This window comes from Hypanus sabinus, chromosome 29 (genome assembly GCF_030144855.1).
Source record: "Hypanus sabinus isolate sHypSab1 chromosome 29, sHypSab1.hap1, whole genome shotgun sequence".
Lineage (NCBI taxonomy): Eukaryota > Metazoa > Chordata > Chondrichthyes > Myliobatiformes > Dasyatidae > Hypanus > Hypanus sabinus.
Genome location: NC_082734.1, coordinates 12,705,211 through 12,728,639, shown reverse-complemented (window position 1 = coordinate 12,728,639; position 23,429 = coordinate 12,705,211). Strand labels below are relative to the sequence as shown.

General features: G+C 46.1%; 2 protein-coding genes across 4 annotated transcripts in view; one reads left to right on the top strand and one right to left on the bottom strand.

The window, feature by feature from the left end:
• Positions 1–508: 508 nt before the first annotated feature.
• Positions 509–17,586, top strand: LOC132382999 (Golgi-associated RAB2 interactor protein 6-like). The gene is made up of 4 exons (XM_059953664.1): positions 509–1,137; positions 8,112–8,277; positions 12,232–12,449; positions 17,257–17,586. Exons 1-4 carry the CDS (start codon positions 977–979, stop codon positions 17,456–17,458), a joined length of 747 nt encoding a protein of 248 aa, XP_059809647.1. The 5' UTR covers positions 509–976; the 3' UTR covers positions 17,459–17,586.
• A 282-nt stretch (positions 17,587–17,868) lies between these two features.
• Positions 17,869–23,429, bottom strand: part of LOC132382998 (tubby-related protein 3-like) — a 79,657-nt gene continuing 74,096 nt past the window's right edge. For 2 of the 3 annotated variants that reach the window (XM_059953662.1, XM_059953661.1), the window contains exon 15: positions 17,872–22,740. In XM_059953662.1, the coding sequence (XP_059809645.1) occupies positions 22,607–22,740 (134 nt within the window). In that variant the 3' untranslated portion in view covers positions 17,872–22,606. Of the gene's footprint in view, positions 22,741–23,429 lie in introns of all 3 variants that reach the window. The other variant, XM_059953663.1, reaches the window with a different exon arrangement.

Genomic DNA, 23,429 nt, shown 5'->3' with positions numbered 1-23,429 from the left:
TTTGTATGAGGGGTGCGTGGGGTCCTTCATAATGCTGTTTGCTTTGCAGATGCAGCGTGTAGTGTAAATGTCCGTAATGGAGGGTAGAAAGACCCCGATGATCTTCTCAGCTGACCTCACTATCCGCTGCAGGGTCTTGCGATCCGAGATGGTGCAATTTCCAAACCAGGTGGTGATGCAGCTGTACATTGTACATTGTACAGGTACATTGGCCATCCTCAAATCCTCTGATAAAACTCTTGTGAGTACTCTGGTGAGTACGCATAAATCATCGCCAGTAGCTGATCAATCTTGCTTCCTCTAGTAACCTGGTGTATACCCTATCAAGTCCTGGGAATTATTTATCCCAATGTTTTTCAAAAGCACCAACAGTGCATTATTATATTTAATGATCTGGGTTGCTTTTTAAATATTAGATACTAAATATAAAAGATCACTGAATGCATTTATTTATTACAAATAATCCAAGAGCATGTAGATTTTCTTGAAGGTTGTTTATCTTAAGTAATAGCATACACACAGAAATTTGAATTTATTCTCCTATCAGCAGCAGTCTCAACCATTCATTATGTTGAACTCATCCAGTAAGCAATGACAGTCACTAACACCACATGGGAACAGAGTGAACAATGCCCAAATTTCCCATTCCCAGACACGGCAAACTCTGAGCACAGTGAGAGGCAACAAATCAGATAATGAGGTTTAGGTCAATTTATGAAAGAAAATCTCTGGGATATTCTTCCCCATTTCCTACGGGAATCATAGGATCCAGGAAGCTGTGATGGTGCAATCACTTACCAAGATTCACAACCTCCAACTGGATGAAGATACTTTTCCTTTGAGAGCTAAACTGGGTAAATACTTACTGCAGGTTCCAACAATAAGTCACTCCTTGGGTAATTTTTCTGGTAAGGTGGCAGCATGCACCGACAGCGGCTTCTACAGGGCCAACCAAAGGTGTTAATGTCTTCTTTAAATGTATTTTTTACCATCACAAGACCCGACTGGACATTTAAAGTACTGCAAGTCTGCCCCATCGCCAAGTTGCTCGTTGGCGGAGAAACTGAAGGAGCTGGCGTTGTTGTGCACCATGTTGCTGCCTGCTACAGAGAGCATCGCAGTCAATGCGCAAAGGAGGTATGCTGTCTAACAGTGAGTGATTGTCTTAGTCGCATTTTCTTATGATCGCAAGATCCTGTTGGACATTAGTAATCTGGAATGCTGCGAATCCAGTTCCCAGGTTTATTGGTGAGACTGGAGGCAGGGGAGCCGTGTGGCCCTGGTTATAGTGAGAGCTAAGCTTCAAGCTGCAGTGTCGCCTGCTTGCCCCCGCCCAGGAGAGAGGGGTCTGAGTCGGTGGGGCACAGCGATCAGACTGATGGCAGTGGTTGCTTGGTGGAAGGCTAGGCCCTAAGCTGTGGAGTTGCCTGTTTGCAGCCGCCCCGGAGAGAGGGGTCTGAGTCAGTGTCGGAGCCTGTGCGGCTCAGCATCCATGCTGGAGTAGGTGCTGCTCTTCAATGTTTGCTCGGTAGGAGACAAGCTTACTTGTGTTCAACTGCAGACTGCTGTAATATTCTTGGTCTCGGGACCTTGGGCTATTTATTTGTATGACTGTATTTTACTGGTATCCTATATGTGCTGTGTATGACTGTCGGTACTGTGTTTTACACCTTAGCCCCAGTGTTCCGCTGTATTCATGGGTATTCACGTATGGTTGAATGACAATTAAACTTGAGTTTACAACAAAACATCCTGCTCAGTTTACCAATAATCTTGCAAAAATAGTGTACAAAAAAATCCAAAGTCAAGATGTTTATGAAGCCTAATTTACAGTGTTCTAATTGCCTACCTAAAAGAAAAGTATCAATAAGATTGAGAGAGTACAGAAGCAAATTTACAAGGTGTTGCTGGGACTTGATCTGAGTTAGAGGGAAAGGTTACGACTTTATTCCCTGGAGCTGCCAGGAGAAGTAAGGGATGAGGGTTTGATTTCAACATTTCATAGAAGTTCGGACAAGTACATGGATGGGAGGGTTACGAAGGGCCATGGTCCAGGTGCATGTCAATGGGACTAGGCAGAATAATAGTTTGGCACTAGATGGGCTGAAGGGCCTGTTTCTGTGCTGTAGTACTCCATGATTCTAGTTATTCCTCATCTCTAATGATCCCTGCAGTGGTGGCTATCATGATCCGAATGTTTATCTCAGATCTATGTGATTTTCATAATTCTGGGTGATTGGCCCTGCTCAGAGTAATTATTCCAGTGTTGTGTGTGGACCGCTGTTTGGGATGACTGCCCCCACCCCAGATGGTGCCCTACTCTGAGCGTTATCACTACATCAGGGGACTCTGTATACTCCAGCATTAAGGGTCTGGATATTTACCCCTACAGCAGGATGTTATCACTGCTATGGATATTTATTCGTGTGTTTAACCCCATCCTTGATACAGATGTTTACTTCTGGTTTAGATATTTATCGCTGCCCCTAATGATTACCCCTGTCCTAGGAGATCATCCTGTCTCTGCACAATCATGGCTTCACTGGGTGATTCAAAATAAATTTAAGTTTCAAAAGTTCAAAGTAAATTCAACATCAAAGCACATATATGTCACCACATACTACTGGGATTCACTTTTTGGCAGGCGTTAACAGTAGAATCAATGGGAAAAACCTACACATAAACAAACACTGATAAGCAGGCAATGTGCAAAAGAAGGCAAATTGTACAGATAAGATAACTAAGTAAATCAATCATACTGATAACATGAGTTCAGAATCCTTGAAAGAGAATCTGTAGGCTGTAGAATAAGTTCAGCATTGAGTTGAAGTTATCCATGCCATTTCAGGAGCCTGATGGTAGGAGAGTAATAACTATTCCTAAACCTGGTGGTGTGGGACCTGAGGCCCCTGTACCTCCTTGGCAGAAGCAAGAAGAGAGCATGGCCTGGATGGTGGGGTTCTTTGATGATGGATGCTGTTTTTGCCATGGCAGTGCTCCATGTAGATGTGCTCAATAGTGATCCTCCATGATCCAGATACATGACCCTGCTCCAGCTGATTATCCCTTACAGCCAGGTCATTGTCCAGCTGATAATCCCCCTTCCCACTCCCTGCTTCCTCAATTCTCCACTCTGTCTTCTCTTACCTCTTCTTTTATTCCTCATCTGCCTATCACCCCTTGGTGCCTCTCCTCCTTCCCTTTCTCCCATGGCTCAATCTCCCTTCCTGTCAGACTTTCCACATCACCTCCTAACTTCTTACTTTATTTGCTCTCTCCACCCACCTGGCTTCACCTATCATCACCTTTCTAGCTTGTATTCCTTCCCTTCCCCCAACGTGCTTATTCTGGCTTCTTCCCCCTTCCTTTCCAGTCCTGATGAAGGGTCTTGGCCCAAAATGTTGACTGTTTATTGCCCTCCATGGATGCTGCCTGACCTTCAAAGTCCTCGAGCATTTCATAAACACAAGAAAGTCTTCAGAGTTGTATATGGGTACACGCTTTGATAATCAATGAACCGAGATGCTGGAAATCCAAAGCAACACACACAAACTACTGGAGGTATTCACTCTACGCATTAGCCAGCACTGGACGTGTACTACCAGCTCCTGGTACCTGGTAACTGCCCCTACTCCTAGATAATCCCAGTTCTGTTAAAACTCAACACTAGATTTGCCCTTGACCCTGACCATTATCCTTATTATCCCATTCTCTATGATGTTCTCAATTAGGGTGTGCTGTTTAATTATTTTCTGTTCTGATAACACTGGACAACAAAGATTTTGCTTCCTGAATATTTTTGGGTATATCTTATGGACTTTGGGCTGCTGATCATGAAAATCACCATTATATTTCTCTTATCATGCCTCATTTAAAAAAAAATCCCCTATATTTGTTATTTCGATTCACAATTCAAGTCAGAATAACTGATGCCAAGATTAAGGGAGGCATTTTTGTTGGTCCATAAAACAAGCAGGTCATCAATGACTGGTAATTTGAAGGATGTCTACTGGGACCGGAGAAAATCACATGGAAGGCATTCAAGGATGCTGTTGAAAATTTTCTTGGCAACTGCAGAGCACCAAGCTACACGCAGCTGGTTCACAATTGCTTCAAGCATACAAAACCATGAAGTGCAACGAAAGACCATACAGCCATAAGGTATAGGAGCAGAATTAGGTCTTTTAGCCCATCGCATCTGCTCTGCCATTTCTTCATGGCTGATTCAATTTTCCTCTCAGCTCCAATCTCCTACCTCCTCCCCGTATCCTTTCATGCCAAGAACAACCAAGAATCTATCAACTTCTGCTTTAAATACACATAAAGGCTTGGCCTCCACAGCTGCCGGATTCACCACTCTCTGTCTAAAGAAATTCTTCCTCAGCTCCATTCTAAAAGGACATCCCCCTGTTCTGAGGCTGTGTCCCCCGGTCTTAGACTCTCCCACCACTGGAGACATCCTCCTCACATCCACTCTATCAGAGCTTTTCACCATTTGATAGATTTCAATGAGGTTATCCCTCATTCTTCTGAATTCTAGTGAATACAGGCCCAGAGCCATCGAATGCTCTTCATATGACAGGCCATTCATTCCTGGAATCATTTTCGTGAGCCTCCTTTGAACCCTCCCCAGTTTCAGCACGTCCTTTCTAAGATGAAGGGCCCAAACCTGCTCACAATACTCCAAGTGAGGCCTCACCAGTGCTTTTTAAAGCTTCAACATTACATCCTTGCTTTTATATTCTAGTCCTCTTGAATAGAATGCTAACATTGCACTTGCCTTCCTCACCACTGACTCAACCTGCAAATTAAACTGTAGTAGGGAACCCTGCACAAGGACTCCCAAGTCCCTTTGCACCTCAGTATTTTTATATTTTCTCTCCATTTAGAAGATAGTCAATCCTTTCATTTCTTTTACCGAAGTGCATAACCATACACTTCCCAGCACTGTATTCCATCTGCCATTTCTTTGCCCATTCTCATAATCTGTAGCCTCTCTACTTCCTCAAAACTACATGCCCCTCCACCTATTTTCATATTGTTCACAAATTTTGCAACAAAACCATCAATTCCGTCATCCAAGTCATTGACATATAAAGTAAAAAGGAATGGTCCTAACACAGACCCCTGTGGAACACCACTAGTCACCGGCACCCAACCAGAAAAGGCTCCCTGTATTCCCACTCTTTAACTCCTGCCAATCAGCCACTGCTTTATCGATGCTGGTCTTGTAGCTGGTTAAGCAGCCTCATGAGTGGCATCATGTCAAAGGCCTTCTGAAAGTCCAAGTATACAAAATCAAGTGATTCTTCTTTGTCTATCCTGTTTGCTATTTCTTCAAAGATTCCCAACAGACTAGTCAGGCAAGATTTTCCCTTGAGGAAACCATGCTGAATATGGCTTATTTTATCACGTGCCTCCAAGTACCCTGAGACCTCATCCTTAATAATCGACTCCAACATCTTCCCAACCACTGAGGTCAGACTAACTGGCCTGTAGTTTCCTTCCTTCTGCCTCTTTCCTTTCTTGAAGAGTGGAGTGACATTTGCACTTTTCCAGGTCTCCGGAACCATTCCAGAATCCAGTGATTCTTGAAAGATCATTACTAATGCCCCCACAATGTCTTCAGCCACCTCTTTCAGAACCCTGGGGTGTAGTCCATCTGGTCCAGGTGACTTACCTACCTTCAGACCTTTCAGTTTCCCCAAGAACCTTCTCCCTAGTAAACACACTTCATGGCCCGACACCTGGAACTTCCACCATACTGCTTGTGCCTTCCACAGTGAAGACGGATGCGAAACACTTATTCAGTCTATCCGCCGTTTTGCTGTTCCCCATTACTACCTCTTCAGCACTTTTTTTTCCCAGCAGTCCAATATCCACTCCCAACTCTCTTTTACACTTTATGTATCTGAAGAAACTTTTGCTATCCTCTTTAATATTACTGGCTAGCTTACTTTCGTATTCCATCTTTACCTTTTTAATGACTTTATTTAGTTGCCTTTGGTTGGTTTTTAAAAGCTCCCCAATCCTCGAACTTCCCACTAATTTTTGCTCTATCATATTTCCTCAGTTTGGCCTTTATGTTGGCTTTGACTTCTATTATGTTCGGCTTCAAGCGCTCTATCATAAACACAAAAAAATTCTGAGGAAGCAACACTTTCTGAAAGAAATGTCCAGTGTAAGCCCTGCTCCCGCATTTATTCCCAATTTTGATAACTGTTCCGGCTCTTGGAGATTCTTCCTAACCCTCGATACAGATGCCCTTGTCCCGTTGAACATCCTTACTCCAGTATATACATCCCCACTCTGTGTGCGTGCGTCCTCTCGTGTAAAGCCACTTATCATACCCCTGTTCAGAGTATCATTCGCCTCTGACCCGTCGCGACTCCCGTGACCCCCGCGCCTTTGTGCGCGAACAGACGGTCCTCTGCCCTCACCGCTGACTCCAGCAGCGCCGCCCCGGCAGACGGTCTCCCGGTTACATGTACGCGTTTCAATGAACGATCGGCCGGCCGAGTCCGGGATCTGGTGAGAGCTGGGACCCCGGGGCCAGTCGTTTCGCTCCCCTGCGGGTTCCGTTATCCGTGGAATGCACGGCTACTGCAAGGGCCTGCACTGTTCAATGTCCTAAACCTTCAGCCAATAACTTGGGGGAGAGAAAAAACCCTCAATGTTTGAGGGGCGAGTGGATGACTTCTTATCAGAAACTCTGTTATAATATGTTAATCTATTTGTGGTTATATCACTTTATTTGTTGATGACGAGTTATATGTGCCATAACTGGCCTTGGTCTGAGAATAGTTAGTCTGAGAATGTTAGTCTCAGAATGGTCTGAGAATAATTGGTCTCAGACTACACCTTGGTCTGAGAATAGTTAGTCTGAGAATGTTAGTCTCAGAATGGTCTGAGAATAATTGGTCTCAGACTACACCTTGGTCTGAGAATAGTTTGGTTTGGCGGTAAACTTGAACTAGAACTTGATGTCTGGATGCTGTGAGATCTGTTGGGGTGGGTAACCATAGTGCACTTTGTCCTGGTACAGTGTGGCTGGAGTTCACGACAACTGGTGAACAACACAAGGAAGTCTGCAGATGCTGGAAATCCAAAGCATTACATGCAAAATGCTGGAGGAACTCTCCATCCTCCCCTCCCCCCCACTTCCTTACTCTGACTTCTCCCTTTCCTTTCCAGTCCCGAGGGTCTCGGCCCAAAACGTCCCCTCCGTAGACGCTGCCTGACCTGCTGAGTCCCTCCAGCATTTTGCTTGTGTTGCTCTGTTCAGCTGGGCTGCTTGGACCAGGATGGTGTGCAGCTGTTTGGAGGAGGTGGTAGAGCCAGGTACAATGACAGTGTTTAAAAGAAATTTGAACGGGTATATGGAATTTAATTTATTTAGTTATTGAGATACAGCACAAAACAAGCCCTTTTGGCCCTTTGAGACGCTCCCCCCACCAACAACCCCCCACCCCCCGCATTTAATCCTAGCCTAATCACAAGACAACTTACAATGACCAATTAACTTACCAGCCGTTAGATCTTTGGACTGTGGGAGGGAACCCACGCGGTCACGTGGAGAACGTGCAAACCCCTTTCAGGCTTTGGCACTTAGAGCAGGGGTTCCCAGCCTCTTTTAGCCAAGGAGCTTCACCATTAACTGAGGGGTCCATAGAGCCCAGGTTGGGAACCTCTGGTTCAGAGGTCAAATGCAGGCAAGTGGCACTAACTTAGACCGGGCGTCTTGGCTGCCGCAGAAGGACCTGTCTCTGTGCTCCATGACTTTGTATCATAGTCGGAAAACTGTCAGTGTATTAACTCCACTGGAGGGGTTCAGTAAGAAGCACCATTTTTTCCCAGCGATGTCTGAATGACGTTGAACACATTACCTTTGCTGTGTTCATTAGGAATACATGCCACTTAGACCAGAGTGAGAACATTCCAATGTGAAATGCCTTTCATTTGTACAGCCATTGAACTTTAATGTACTTTGAGCAGATGCACGTGCTCAAAGACACTGGGGAACTGGTTTTGAATGCTCTCATGACTCAACCTTTGAAAAAACTTCTGTCATTTTCTGTGCTGTTTGTACTAAATCCCAATGTCTTATCAAGTTCAGAAAAGGACACACTCGATATCAGGTCCTACTTGTTTTACAAACTCCTTGAGGACATCGGGGCTGCGCCAACCTTGCGCGCCGGGGAGATGCAGCAACAGCTTTACGACGGCGACTTCTTGCTCTTCAAGTCAGCCCCTGTGTTTGAAAGCAACTTCGTACAGGTGAGGTGAAAACATCATCGTTGAGTGGAGCTCCACTCAGCTCTGCAGTCGGCACTCTGTGGGGCATGTTAGGGGTGCTTCTGTAATGTGCAGCGTGAATAAATGTGAAGTCATCCATCTTGATGGGAATATTATTTAAATGGAGGAAGATGGGGAGATAATTTAGATTCAGATTTATCTATCACATCTACAGAACTGTTCAAAAGTTTTGTGTATGTGTGTGTGTGTGTATATGTATATATAGCTAGGTAGCCTACAACACTTTGCATGGGACTGTAGTAATTTTACATATTGCACTTTATTGTTGCCACAAAAAAAACCTTTCATGACATACATGAGTAATATTAAACCTCATTCTGATATGGGTGTCTATTGTGGACTGAGAGTGGGAAGGGGGCAGGAAGAGGGGCTTCGTGGTTGGGAAAAGTGAAAAGGGAGTGGGAGGCACCACAGAGACATTCTGTAATGTTCAATAAACCAATTGGCCGGAATCAAATGACCTTGCCCGTATCTCAGGGCTGGGTACATCTGTACCTGCACCACCCTGCAACCCTGGCACTCCTCTGCCAGCTGTTCCACTCCCCTCCCGCGGCCTCCACCCTCACCGTTCCCAACATCCTTTGCCCCCACCAGGTTTACAAGCTTGCTCTCCACTCCACGTTGACAACTGTGCAAAAGTCTTAGGCAGCCTGGCTATATATAGATGTGCCTAAGACTTTTGCACTGTACTGTACCTCAAAGCACACAGTGAAATGAATCATTTGTGTTGGCACCAACACACTGAAGGATGTGCCGGGGGCAGCCCACAAGTGTCGCCCCACAACCTGGTTCCATGGGAGCATGCCCACAGGGCTTGGCAGAGCCACGCAGAGCACAGCAAGCAACTAAGCAACGACAGTAAAACAAACTCCTTTGCTCTCTCCCATCCACCCACCCACACACAGACAGTCCTCCAGCTCTAGGAGAGGCCCCCAGGCTTTGGCCGAGTGGCCTCGAGCCGTTTACTGGAGGCAAACCTGCAGGTGCAGAGACCAGTGAAGAGGCAAAGGTGAGCTAGTCATTTCTGCAAGAATATCTGTATGCAGTAGCAGGAATGTCCTGCTACAATTATACAAGGTTTTGGTGGGACCACACCTGGATTATCTGGTGCAGCTTCGGTCTTTGTATGTCTGGAAGGATGTTCGTCTTTCACTCTGTGCTAGATTTCAGCACAAGATTTCTCATAGGGGCAGTCCGCGAGTGTCACCGAGTTTCTGTTGTCTACACAGGATGCCCACTACTCACCTTTGGAGTGTGGGAGAAAACTAAAGCACCCGGAGGAAACCCTCAGGGTCATGGGGAGAACGTGAAAACTCCTTAGAGACAGTGGAGGGAATTGAAAACGGAAACCTGCTTGCCGGTGCTGTGAAGCATAGGCTGCCATGCCTGAGACTTGGTGGGTGAGGGGATTTAAGCGGCCACTGGAAAAGTTTCAGTCATCTTCAGGAAGGATTGGGATCTGGGTGAGGGAGAGGATGGGGTTTGTGACAGAAGGTTGGGCGGGAGAGTCAGTGAAGAGAGACAGATGATATTGGTGTCTCCTTGGATGCAGACCAATGGGTGTATGCAGTCACCATCCAGCCTCACTGCAAAGCATCTTCAGGTGCCTGCTGTCCAATCTCCTCCAACCAACACCAAGTCAAGTTTATTGTAATTTAACTATATACACGTATACTGTCAAATGAGGCAATGTTTCTCTGGACCAGGGTGTAAAGCACTGTAGTACACATAACACATGATAACTTAGGAAAGTAGGAATTAAATCTACAAATGAATTACACATAGATAGACAAAGTAAAGTGCATAAATTGCAGGTAAATGGTATTTAAAGAGCAAACACGAGGAAATCTGCAGATGCTGGAAATTCAAACACAGTATTTTGTGTGTGTTGGTAAATGATATTTGCAGGTTGAGGAAGGCAAATAAAATGTTGGTATTCATTTCAAGAATACTAGAATATAAAAGCAAGGCTGTGATGCTGAGGCTTTACTAGGCCCTGGTGAGGCCTCACTTGGAGTATTGTGAGCAGTTTGGGCCTTTTATTGAGGACGTTGGAGCGGGTTCAGAGGAGGTTCACAAGAATGACTCTGGCAATGAAAGACTTATTGTATGAGGAGAAATTGAAGGCCCTGGGCCTGTACTCACTGTCATTGAAACCCATTGAATAATGAAAGGCCTAGATAGAGTGGATGTGGAGAGGCTGTTTCCTAGGACCAGAGGGCACTGCTTCAGAATAGGGGGAAGTCAATTTAGATCAGAGATGAGGAGGAATTTCTTGAGCCAAAGTGAAATTCATTGCCACAGGCAGCTGTGGAGGCCAGATCATTGGGTGTATTTAAGGCAAAGGTTGCTATCAGATATCCCACCTCTCCCGGAAGTTCCGGGAGTCTCCTGCAAAATGATAGCAGTTCCCTGACACCCGCAAGTGATATACAATATCCTGGAAATCGGGTTTTGGGAGAGCGGGAGAGGGAGAGGTGAGTTTAATAGGCATCATTTGTTCATTTGCATAGCTAACATTATTTAAACTAGCTGGCTAGCTGCTAAGGAGCTACTCTATTGCAGACATCCCAACTCTCCCGGGAGTCTCCCGCAAATTGATGGCGCTACCTTCCTGAAATGAGTTTTTTGCAGGGTGGGATAATCAGGATGTGGGAGGTTCGGTGGGAAAGGCAGGAGAATGGGTTTGAGAAGGAAATGGATTAGCCATGATGAAATGGCAGTGCAAACTTGATGAACCGAATGGTGTAATTCTAATCCTGTGTCTTATGGGCTAAGGAGGTAACTTGGTCGGCCTCAAACATCAATTCTTTCTTCCCACAGCTGCTGCTCAACCCACTGGGTTTATCCAACATCTGCAGACTCCGTGTCTCTATTCAACCTATGAACACAACCTTGTTATTTCTTTTCCTTTTCATTCTGCATTGATTTTTGTATTTTGTTCTTATGTTTATGCACTCTACTGCTGTTGCAAAACAACAAAATTCATGTCATCTAAGTCAACTGTAATAAATCTGATTCTGAGACGAACACAGTAATTGTGCGTGCTTTACAATGGCTGGCGTAGGAGCATTGTTGGACTTTGGGTTTTATCCATTACCACACTAGACTTGTCTGCCACAACCCAAACAGAATATTAACTCAAATGGCAAAAGCTCAAGGGATCTGAGACGTACTGGTATGTACACTCCGTGGCCTCTTTATTAGGTACACCTGTACACCTGCTTTTTATTGAATCAGCCAATCATGTGGCAGCATAAAAGCATGCAGACATGGTCAAGAGGTTCAGTTGTTGTTCTGGCCAAACAGCAGAGCAGGGAAGAAATGGTGACTCTAACCGCAGAATGATTGTTGGTGCCAGATGGGGTGGTTTGAGTATCTCAGAAACTGCTGATCTCCTGGGATTTTCACACACAACTGTCTCTAAGATTTACAGAGAATGGTGCAAAACACATTCATCTGGGTGAAAACGCCTTGTTAATGAGAGAGATCTGAGGAGAATGGCCAGACTGGTTCAAGCTGACAGGAAGGTGACAGTAACTCAAATAACCACACGTTACAACAGTGGTGTGCAGGATGTCATCTCTGAAGACACAACACGTTGACCTCGAAAAGGACGGGCTACAGCAGCAGAAGACCATGAGTATACACACAATGGCTACTTTATTATGCACAGGAGGTGCCTAATGAAGTGGCCACTCAGTATATGTTGCCTGGGCATTCTTTACTTTGTCCATTGTGTTAATAATTGTCAAGGATCTCAAGATTTAATTTATCCCACACATACATAAATTAAATGTGCGGTTTTAACCTGCAAATGAAAGCAACACACAACGTTTTAAAACGTTCAAAGAGTTTTGAAAGATTTTGGAAGCAGAGGCTGCTATATAAGTGCCAGTCTTGTTGTAATTACAGGTTAGTAAAAAGGGGCACGTGAGTGATATCCACCATCGAGTTACCGTGGTAACGATGGGAGTCTCCTCCACAGACCCCACACTCTATACCCCAGATGTCTTGCTGATCGCTCGACCCAGTGACCGACAACTGCAGGTGTTCGACAGAGACCTGAAGCAAACCTCACCTTCGGGGTCCAAGCCCCCGACAGGCATCGACAGCCCTTTACAGCTGCTGAGGTAAGATGCTCAGTTCAGTTGATTTTTCTGCACTCTGAACACACCCAGCCCTTGCACAGATCCCGAATTTGCCCTCGTCCTAGGACGTTAAATATCAAAGGGTTTCAAAGTCAAAGTAAATGTTATTATCGAAATATATATACAACCCTGAGATTCATTTTCCTGCGGGCATACTCAGCAAATCTATAGAATAGTAACTATAACAGGATCAATGAAAGATCAAGCAGAGTGCAGAAGACAACAAACTGTGCAAATGCAAATATAAATAAATAACAAAAACATGAGATAACAAGATAAAGAGTCCTTAAAGTGAGATCATCTCAATAGATAGGCGTGAGTGTAGTGAGCCCCTTTGCTCAAGAGCCTGATGGTTGAAGGGTAGTTATTGTTCTGAACCTGGTGGTGTGAGCTCTGAGGACCTTGTACCTTCTACCTGATGGCAGCAGTGAGAGGAGAGCCCGTTCTGGGAGGTGGGGATCTCTGGTGATGGATGCTGCTTTCCTATGGCATGCAGATGTGGTCAGTGGTCAGGAGCGCTTTGCCCATGATGTACTGGACTGAATCCACTACCTTTTGTGAGGGTTTTCTCTGTTCACCACCACCCTTCGCAGGCTTCATCCTGGTCATGGCCACCTCTGGACTCTGTGACCTGCGCCCAAACATTGCCGCTGTCTCCCTCTAGACAATCTGGACTCCTGATGAACATGCCCATACCGTCGCTGAATCCACAGCTTGAATAAGGACCACAGGAGACCTCATCAGCTGGTGCAGATCACTCCTTGAAAAGACCATGGAGCAGAATTAGGCCATTTGGCCCATCGAGTCTGCTCCGCTATTTCATCATTGGCTGATCCAATTTCTTCTCTGCCCCAATCACCTGCCTACTCCCCAAATCCCTTCATGCCCCGACCAGAATCAGAATCAGAATCAGGTTTATTATCACCGGCATGTGACGTGAAATTTGTTAACTTAGCGGCAGCAGTTCAATGCAATACATAATCTAGCAGAGAGAAAATAATAATAATAATAAATAAAATTTAAAAATAACAAATCAATTACAGTATACATATATTGAATAGATTTTTTAAATGTGCAGAATCAGAAATACTGTATATTACAAAAGTGAGGTAGTGTCCAAAGCTTCAATGCCCATTTAGCAATCGGATGGCAGAGAGGAAGAAGCTGTTCCTGAGTCACTGAGTGTGTGCCTTCAGGCTTCTGTACCTCCTACCTGATGGTAACAGTGAGAAAAGGGCATGTCCTGGGTGATGGGGGACCTTAATAATGGAAACTGTTTGTCTGAGACACCGCTCCCTGAAGATGTCCTAGATGGAGCCAACTAGACTTACAACCTACTGTAGCTTCTTTTGGTCCTGTGCTTTATCCCCTCCATACCAGACAATGATGTAGTCAGTCAGAATACTCTTCACAGTAATATAGAATTTTTGAGTGTACTTGTTGACATGCCAAATATCCTCAAACTCCTAATAAAATATAGCCACTGTCTTGCCTCTTTGTAACTACATGGATATGATGGGACCAGGTTAGATCCTCAGAGACCTTGACACCCAGGAACTTGAAACTGCTCACTCTCTCCACTTCTGATCTCTCTATGAGGATTGGTATGTGTTCCTTTGTCTTACCCTTCCTGAAGTCCACAATCAGCTCTTTCGTCTTAATGACACTGAGTGCCAGGTTGTTGCTATGACACCACTCCACCAGTTGGCATATCTCACTCCTGTACACCCTCTCGTCACCACCTGAGATTCTACCAAAAAGGGTTGTATCATCAGCAAATTTATAGATGGCATTTGAGCTATGCCTAGCCACACAGTCATGGGTATATAGAGAGTAGAGCAGTGGGCTAAGCACTCATCCCTGAGGTGCACCAGTGTTGATTGTCAGCGAGTAGGATATGTTATCACCAATCCACACAGATTGTGGTCTTCTGGTTAGGAAGTCGAGGATCCAATTGCAGAGGGAGGTACAGAGGCCCAGGTTCTGCAACTTCTCAATCAGGATTGTGGGAATGATGGTATTAAATGTTGAGCTATAGTCGATGAACATCATCCTGATGTATGTGATAATGTTGTCCAGGTAGTCTAAAGCTGTGTGGAGAGCCATTGAGATTGTGTCTGCTGTTGACTTATTGTGGTGATTGGCAAATTGCAATGGGTCCAAGGCCTTGCTGAGGTAGGAGTTCAGTCTAGTCACGACCAACATCTCAACCAGTGGGATATTGGAATTGTCACTAAGACACCGAGGTTTCACACACCTTGGGTGAGTGTTCTCTGTCAATCCCAAGTGAGAACTTCCCATCTGGCCTGAGGTGCTTCTGCCTCCCTGGTAAGCTGTCACCTCATGAGTGAGACACAGGCTGCCATAAATAAGGGAAGTTGGTGTGAGAGGCCTGTTGGGCCTGAGAGACAGCCCTGATTGGATGGGGTCCGGCTGAAAGAGATCCCCACCCATGTATGGTTGCATCTTGGTGGTCAAGTCAATGTCCAACATCTTGGAAGTCCAGTTCAGCTTGGTCATCTCCACTGTATCTGCTGCAGAGAAAGGCCCTGGACTGAGCTTCTCATTTTCCTTTGCTCCTTCTGAATAGTCATCCTCATCGAGGGATCAGAATTGAAAGGTTGAGCAGTTTCAATTTCCTGGGAGTCAACATCTCTGAGGATCGATCCTGTGCCCAACATATCGATGCAGCTACACAGAAGCCATGACGGCAGCTGTATTCCACTCAGAGTCTGAGTAAAAGACACTTGCAGCTTTCTACAGATTGCATTCCAGCTGAATGCATCACCACCTGGTATGGAGGGACCACTGCACAGGATTGGAAAAAGCTGCAGAAAGTTGTAAACTCAGCCAGCTCTTTCATGGGCACCAGCCTCCCCAGAATCCAGGCCACCTTCAGAAAGTGATGCACTTTCCCAGCACCCAGGACGTGTCCTCTCCTCATCGCTCCCATCAAGGAGGAGGTTCAGGAGCCTGTAGACACTGTAGGTTTTCGCAAATAAAATAAAGTGAGGCATTTGATGTTTAATGAAACCCGTAACACATTTTATTGAACTCCAAAACCTTTACACAAAAGCGTGCTAAAACTCTTTACATAATAATGTCATCATGTCACTTTTCTTAAAGTGAAACCCCAACTCAATGTCAGCGGTTGTGAACTATGTACATTTCTCTCAATACATTACCGTAAACACACACTCAATGTTTCAGGAACAGCTTCTTCCCCTTCTCCATCAGATTTCTGAATTGACAAATAAACGTATTTTTTCCCTCTCTTTTTGCACTACTTAATTTATTTTTTAATATATTGCAATTTATAGTCTTTCTTATGTGTAGGAATGTACAGCTGCTGCGAAGCAACTAATTTCACAACATGTGCCAGTGATATTAAACTTGATTCTGATTCTGACCTCCCATCATTTCCGTGGATGTCCAGCTTATTCATATACCGTGTTGGTCTCGTGCCTGTTACGCTGCTGGTGTTTGGGGCAGTAATGAAGATCCTCCATCTCTGGCGGTATCCATGGCTTCCTTCATCATGTCAGTAGCTTCCTCCCGATTTTCACTACTGTCAGTCATGTAAGTCCCGAGAGGAGACTCAGGAATACCGTCACACTCAGATGGGGAAGAATTCTTCATTGCCAGTTCCGTAACAGTTTTGTTTGACCGGTCAGGCCTGAGTTTGGAGGACCGGTGGACGACTGTTAGTCTGGCCTCTACCCTTTGACCTGGGTGACCCTACCCAGAGCCAAAGCATAAAGTCCTGACTCCAGCCAACATTGCCCTCTGGGTCATTGAGCCTCCAAAACTCTACGACAAGGTTGTTGTCCTCTTGGAGGAGATTCACATACACCGGATCTTAAAGGTAATCCATTAGATATGATCCAGTGACCAGTTCATCCAACAAAGTCTCCTTGGGAAACCAACCAACCAATGGATTTGGCCAATTCACACCACACTGCATCACTGGCTTCGTAATGAATGGGCATTAATGTAATTTACAAGCTCCACAATTTCACGATGTGGTATCTGGGTAACTGGTTTATTACCGTCACTCATACTGAGAGACAGTGAAAAGCTTTTGGTTGCTGGATAGAACAGAAGGCAGAGTCCAGTATTAAAGTTACAGAGAAGGTGGAGGCAGATTGTTAGGGCCACGCTGAGGTAGATTGGGAGATCAAGAGCTCAGTATTTAGTGTACGAGAGGCCCATTGAAGAGTCTGATAACAACGGGGTAGATGCTACATGCTTTTGTATCTCCTGCCAAGTGGGGAGGGGAGGGGGTAGAGGAGAGAATGACCGGGATGGGAGTGGCCTGCTGATTCAACTGGGAAATGGTTGGATCAGTTGGAAGAACTCTCGGGTTATTTGGAAGGACATAATGGCCAGAGTTCCTGGACTGGATTCAGCTGGGCCAGAGGCATGAGAGACAGCAGATGCTGGAATTTGCGGCAACCCAAAAGGCACTGGAGGAAGTCGGGTTGACGTTAGGATTAATTGTCAGTGATACCTCCCGGGATCAAGTTTTCCATGCCAAGTGCTACATGAACGCGGAGACTGTGTGTGTGTGTGTATGTGTGTGTGTGTGTGTGTGTGTGTGTGTGTGTGTGTGTGTGTGTGTGTGTGTGTGTGTGTGTGTGTGTGAAGACCTCAGATGGGGAGATGGATGGTGGTTGACCAAGTTAGTCTTGGTCCAGGTAGACGTGAACTCATAATAGGTCCCTGTATATTCTCCAGGTCTATGTGTCTATACCCTGCAGTCTTTAAATCCTTTCCCCCTGATTCCCAGACTTTTTCCTCTGAAGCTGATGAAGATCTCCATCTATGACAAGAAGAACCATCGACTGCGGCTGCAGCTGGCATCACAGAAGTCCTTCTACTTCCAGCTCACCGGCGTGGATTCCAGGTTTGAGGATGAGATGTTCCAGCACTGGGTGAAATTAGTGCAACACATCTACCCACAAGGGGCAGCAGGCATCACCCAGCCATGAGCGACCTGGGGTTAGCCTCGCCTCACCACTGACTGTACAGCACCTATCTCACACATGGCTTCTTGGATCACCTGTCACCCGGAGAATCTCTGAGCCACCATCTCTGCTCTTGCCCCCAACAGTTTGGAGAGTCAGACCAACACTGGAAGTCAAAGAGAATGAAAGAGAAAAATAAAATTTATAAATGATTTATAACTCCACGTGTGGGATATGTGGCTCCTTGGGTTTGGTGGCCAGAAGGTTATTGTGAATTACTTTATGGTTTATTTTGTTTCTGGTTACACCGCACAACAATTTTTTTCAAAAGAGCTGTTTCCTCATAATTTTTTTTGTTTATGATAGACTACCTGAAGCCAAACACAAATATAATTTCAGACTTCTTGTATCACGTAGGAATTTGGGGAAACAATAAATCAGCTTTTATTGAATATAATGCATTTAATTGCTGACCCTTTGCAGTAGTTCAACTAAGCTAAAATGTTTCATTGATGATTTTCGTTTATACCCAGTGTCTGAGGCTTCTCACTTAAGTGTCCAATGATAATTATCCAGCATTGATGGATTCCAGTTGCCCTGATACCGTTTCTCCATGACCACAATGTCCTTTCACCATGCTCGAGCACCAGTATCTGCAGGGACGGTCTAAACGGGAATGCAGAAAATGAATCTTTAGTGACATGTTTCACTTCATGGTTTTATAAGCTTGAAGCATGTTGTCCAACTAGCTAGACGTAGTTTGCTGCTCTGTAGTTGCCAAGAAAGTTTTCAGCAACATCTTCGAATGCCTTCCATGTGATTTTCTCCGGTCCCACTAGAAGTTCTTCGAATTGCCTGTCATTGATGACCTGTTGGATTTGTGGACCAACAAAAATGCCTTCCTTCATCTTGGCATCAGTTGTTCTGACTTGAATTATGAATTGCAATAACAGATATAGGCAATTTTTTAAACGGTGTGCGATAGGGAAATTTCAAAGTAATTTTCATGACCCAGGAGCCCAAAATCCATAAGATACACCCACTAAAGTATTCAGGAAGTGGAATCTTTATTGTCCAGTGTTACTGTTAAATACACAGCTTTACCCTGTCTATGTTCTAATATTGTTCAGTTCAGGCTGGCTGTGGGGCAGGAATGGGGGGGGGGAGGGTTGAAAACACTGTTAAGGTGATTGTTTCAGTGTGAGACAGGTAAGGGAACAGTGGGCAGGTGAGAATAAGTGCAGGTGAATGGGCTATTGGGATTGAGTGACAGGGCCTTGCTCTATCCGTTAGACTTCCAGCTCTTCTGGGTTGCATTTAGCAAAGTCAATGTAAAGTTCATTAAATATGTGCAATACATGAGAAATATGACTGTCCCAGTAGTGTCACATTAGCCCAAAGCTATTACAGCTCGGGGGGGGGAGGGGAATGCAGAGTTCAGAGTTCAATTCCAGCACCATCTCTATGTCCTCCCCATGGAATGTGTGGGATTCTTCCCCACCGCCCCGAGTGTCCCAGCTTCCTGCCACAGCCCATAGCCCTACCGGGTAGGGTGATTGGTCATTGTAAATTGTCCAGTCATTAGGCTAGATTTGATCGGGTTTGTCAGGGGTTACTGGGGTGGTGTGGCTTACTCCACGCTGTCTCGCTAAATAAATAATAAGTGAAATTATAGTGCAGTGAAAAGCAGGTAATCATGCTGCTTAACAGGAACTGGCAGGGAAAGGGGCAACAGTCTCTTACTGTTGCCTTGAAGCCAATTGCTTCAGGCAGATGGCAGCTCATCTAGGGGAAGGAAAACTCTGATCTCAAACCCTTGCTGCTTTATGGCTGCAGCAACCCACGGCATCGGGAGTAACTTTGAGGAAATAACCGGAGCCAGAGCTCCCTACGTTGAGTTCAACGCCGACTGGCAGCTCCTGCAACGCTGCTGGCGCCAAACTGTATCGGTCTCTGCCGTCCCTTTAGATCCATTAGCTGTGTGGAGAGGGGGAGCCCGCTGCATGGGCTGAAGGCCCCCACCTCCATATCGTATCATGTAGATAGTTCGGATGTGACACCCGTTCATTGGCCCTTTATGTATGGTCGAGTGTGTACACAGATAGATGGGAACTAGGGAGAGTAAGTGGGTGACGGTCATGGGTCTGTGCTGTGTCTCTCTGGGACTTGGAGTTGGAGAGGCTGGGATTGGAAGAGGCAATGGACCGGATTCCTAAACCTCTCCCTGCGAATCAGGAATCCCAGCAGCTGGAGGAAGACTGAGGAAGAAATGTTCTGACCCCACTGACACCCCCAACCCCGTTAGCAAATCTCTGCCCCAAGCCTGGGATGGTCAGGCCTCTGAAAACACAGGAGCTCAGAGAACTGTCTCCAGCCCGGCTGGACATCCACAGTCAAGAAGCCACCACTGCCTCCACTCTGCTCCTCCTCTGAGTGCATTCTCCTCCCCTCCCGCTAGGATCTGACCTCCCTCAGATCCTTGGCACCTTTCATTTTAACTGGATCCAACCCATAGCCCCAAACATCACTAAGCGACCCCAGTTGGGGTGATTTTTTCAAAATCTGTTCCCGCTCCCCCACCTCAATAATCCCACACCCAGGACATTCCCACTTCTGCGCCCACTCCGACCCCCACACCAGCAGAGATGGGCCACCCTTGTTATAAACCACGGCCTTGGACTGAAAAAGGTTCGAAGTCCTGCTGCCACTCACTATCTCCAGCGCCGATATTGAGCGCAAGGAGCTGCTGACTCGGGCACCAAACACTGCTGCTGAGTTTGTGGAGGCCTCACGGGATGGGAGAGCCTCCACGGCCGGTTCGGGCTGTGTCCGAGTCCCACTCACTGCCCGCAGCAACTCACCACCACTGAGCCGAGATCACCCAGCTCCAGGCCCGTCAGGCCATCAGCAGCTTCCCGAGGGCTGGTCAGTTGGGGTGGGCAGGGATGGGGGCCCGTGGGGTAGGAACTGTAAAGTGTTCAACGCATTACCTCTCGGTGTGCCAGGAGGGATGGAAGTGGCGGGATACCCACGCGCCTCCTGACTAACCCCCTCTCTGCATCCCTCACTCTGTGTTAACCTACTCCCCATCACTCCAGTCTCCATCCCCCACTCCTTATTCTTCCATTACTCATTAGTCCCACTCCCCGTCTCCTCGTCACACCGTGTCACTCTGCGTCACCTCACTCCCCCTCCCGCCCACCCCACACACACGCTCCCTGTCACCTGTGCTGCCCCACTGCCCTGTCCCCACCTCAATGTGTTCTGCTCCCCGTTGGGGCGGGGGGGGGGGGAACAAGGAAAGAAAGAAAGAAAGAGAGAGGGGTAGAGATAGAAAGCAAGATAGAACGAGAAATAGTGATAGAGGAAGAGAGATAGATAGAGAGAGATAAAAAGAGATAGAGAAATAGAGGGAAAGATACAAATATAGACGTCCGTTAGTCTCGAGAGACCATGGATTTGTGCCTTGGGAAGTTTCTAGGCTGCAGGCCTGGGCAGGGTTGTATGGGAGACTGGCAGTTGCCCAAGCTGCAGGCCTTCCCCTCTCCACACCACCGATGTTGTCCAAGGGAAGGGCACTAGGACCCAAGCAGCTTGGCACCGGTGTCATCGCACAGCAATGTGTTGTTAAAGTGCCATAAAGAGAGAGAGAGTGAAAACCAAACTAAAATCAGGGGCAATGGCTGCCCACAGAAACTGAAGTCAGAAGTCCTGGAAAACCAGCCAGAGAGAGAATTATCCACAGAGCTGCAGGGAAACAAGGAGAGGGAATTGTACCAAGGGGACTGCATGGCAGGAACCAGGCTGGACCTGATGGGCCGAGTGGACTCCTCCATTGGTCTTGTTATTAGTGAAGAGGAGGGTGATCTCTCCGCCAGATCAGGAACTCTGGGGTCTGTGTTCACCTGTCCAATGCAGCCCTTTGGTTTCTTTCACACCATAACAGTCCTAGGTATCACACTGAGCGAAATGGAATCTGGGGAAAATCGCACTGTTAGACCTTCAATGCCTTGGGCGTAAGCTTTTCTGAAGGAGATCAGATGCCAGCCTAGTCTACAGCAAACGGCCGGCTGGAGGTCTGGACAGCGTCTGTGGAGCTAAACAGGTCGAGACCATGCAGCAGGTTCTTGACATGCAATGTCACTCGTCCCTCTGACACCATAGGTGGTGTCTAATGTGCTGAGTTCCTCTAATAGCTCGCTTCTCACTCCATATCCCAGCATCTGCAGTCTCCCATCTCCAGCCTGGGTCAAGCAGGCAACCGAGAGTGAGGTTCTGATCAACCTCAGTGCTGGGTGGATCTGGAAAGGTTGGGCCGGAAGAGGCCCAGGGCAAATCAGAGTGAGTGGGCCTCAGATCGAGGAACGACCGGACGTTTAGATGGTTTAAACGCCGGACCGGATGGATTGAAAAGGCAGGGTGTTGGGACCGAAGACGAGGCTTGGGCTGGTTTTGCTCAGCAACGTTTACTCTGCTGTGTGATAAACTGACAATCAGGCTGTGGGCCTACTCCAGGCTTCGTGTCTGTGGACTCACTCTCTTTTTAAATGCTGTTCGCTCGCACCATTTCTTTTGTTTTCCCTCTCTTTGCTGGATTTTTTGGGGTTTCTTGTTTTGTGGCTGCCTGTAAGGAGCCAAACCTCTAGGTTGTACAATATATATATACTTAGATAACAAATATACCTCGAATTTTTGAACTTTGAGCAGGTCGAGCATTCAGCGCTCTTCTACTGGGTGTTTCTAAGATGCGGGTCCCCCATCCCTTTTTATGTCATCTGGCGTGGGAATGGCTGACTGGGCTCAGGGAGTCTGCTACTACCCAGTGGGCCCCACCTCTTGTGTTACCATCACCCTTCTCTCACCCCCCATAACATTCGAGCACAGCTAATCAACATTATCCAGGAGGGGAGTGGTATCTGGTTAGAGGCACATACAAGATACAGAGTCTGCAGTCCAAACATTTAACATGACTATCATTAATTTTTTCCTGGACTCTGGCAGTATTCCTTAAAAATATTGTCTGAGGATTAAGGTCAAATATCCCAGTAAATTGACAGAAGTTCTGTGACCCTCTATGTCAAAGTGCTGGTGTCACTTCGATCTCCTTCCAGCCTCGCTGTTCATTTGGAGGTTGGCCGCCCCTCTGCACACCTCCAGGCAGGGCTCACGTCTCTACTCACAAGCCAGCTTGCTGTCGAAGCTGGAGAGAGCGACTGCAAAGGCTTGGAGAGGGCACAGGGGATAGTTATAGTCCATGGTGAACACATCATCAGCGACACGACCAAACTGCAAAATTATGTAATCCGCTGGAATAAAAGAGAGGGGCGTTACTTGGTTCATTCCAGTGAACAGTCATCCCATAAAACCAAAAGCACAGAGTCACAGTAACGGGCCCTTCAGTCCATCTAGTCCATGCTGAATCACTTAAACCATCCACTCCCACCCACCAGCTCCGCGACCACAAACTTCCATGCCCCTCCTTCCAAACTTCTCTTAAGTGTTGAAATCAAGCTCACATGCACCACTTGCTTTGGCAGCTTGTTCCACACTCTCACCAAGAAGTTTGCCCTCATGTTCCCTATAAACTTTTCACCTTTCAGTTGTTGGAAACCACGATGTCTTTGAATAATACCTTTTATATGGCTTGTACTTTTTAACAAACTTGTATTTTTCACGCTCAATGGCAGAAAGCGGTATAGCAGTTTATCACCTTTCTCATTTTTCATTGGCTAAGTATTAGCACATGACCCGCATGATGTAATTGTTTTTTATTATGTAGCCTATTAATTAGTTTATCTCCATCTAGGAATTTCTCTTATCTATAAAAGTGAATGACTTTTCATAGGCACTATCTTTAGTCTTCTGTCTTACTTGGCATTAATTCCATCATTTCTCTGCTCTTTATTAGTTTGCTTAATATTTGTATGTTTGTTTGTACTCTAAGATAAATTATCATTAGAATTAAGTCTGCCCATCATTCCTGACTCCCAGAAGA

Excerpts from the sequence above, each read along its gene's own strand:
- LOC132382999 (XM_059953664.1), top strand. The coding sequence starts at position 977 with ATGTATTTTTTACCATCACAAGACCCGACTGGACATTTAAAGTACTGC. Across the intron at positions 8,278-12,231 it reads TTGAAAGCAACTTCGTACAG|GTTAGTAAAAAGGGGCACGT; the intron begins GTGAGGTGAAAA and ends TTGTAATTACAG. Across the intron at positions 12,450-17,256 it reads AGCCCTTTACAGCTGCTGAG|ACTTTTTCCTCTGAAGCTGA; the intron begins GTAAGATGCTCA and ends CCTGATTCCCAG.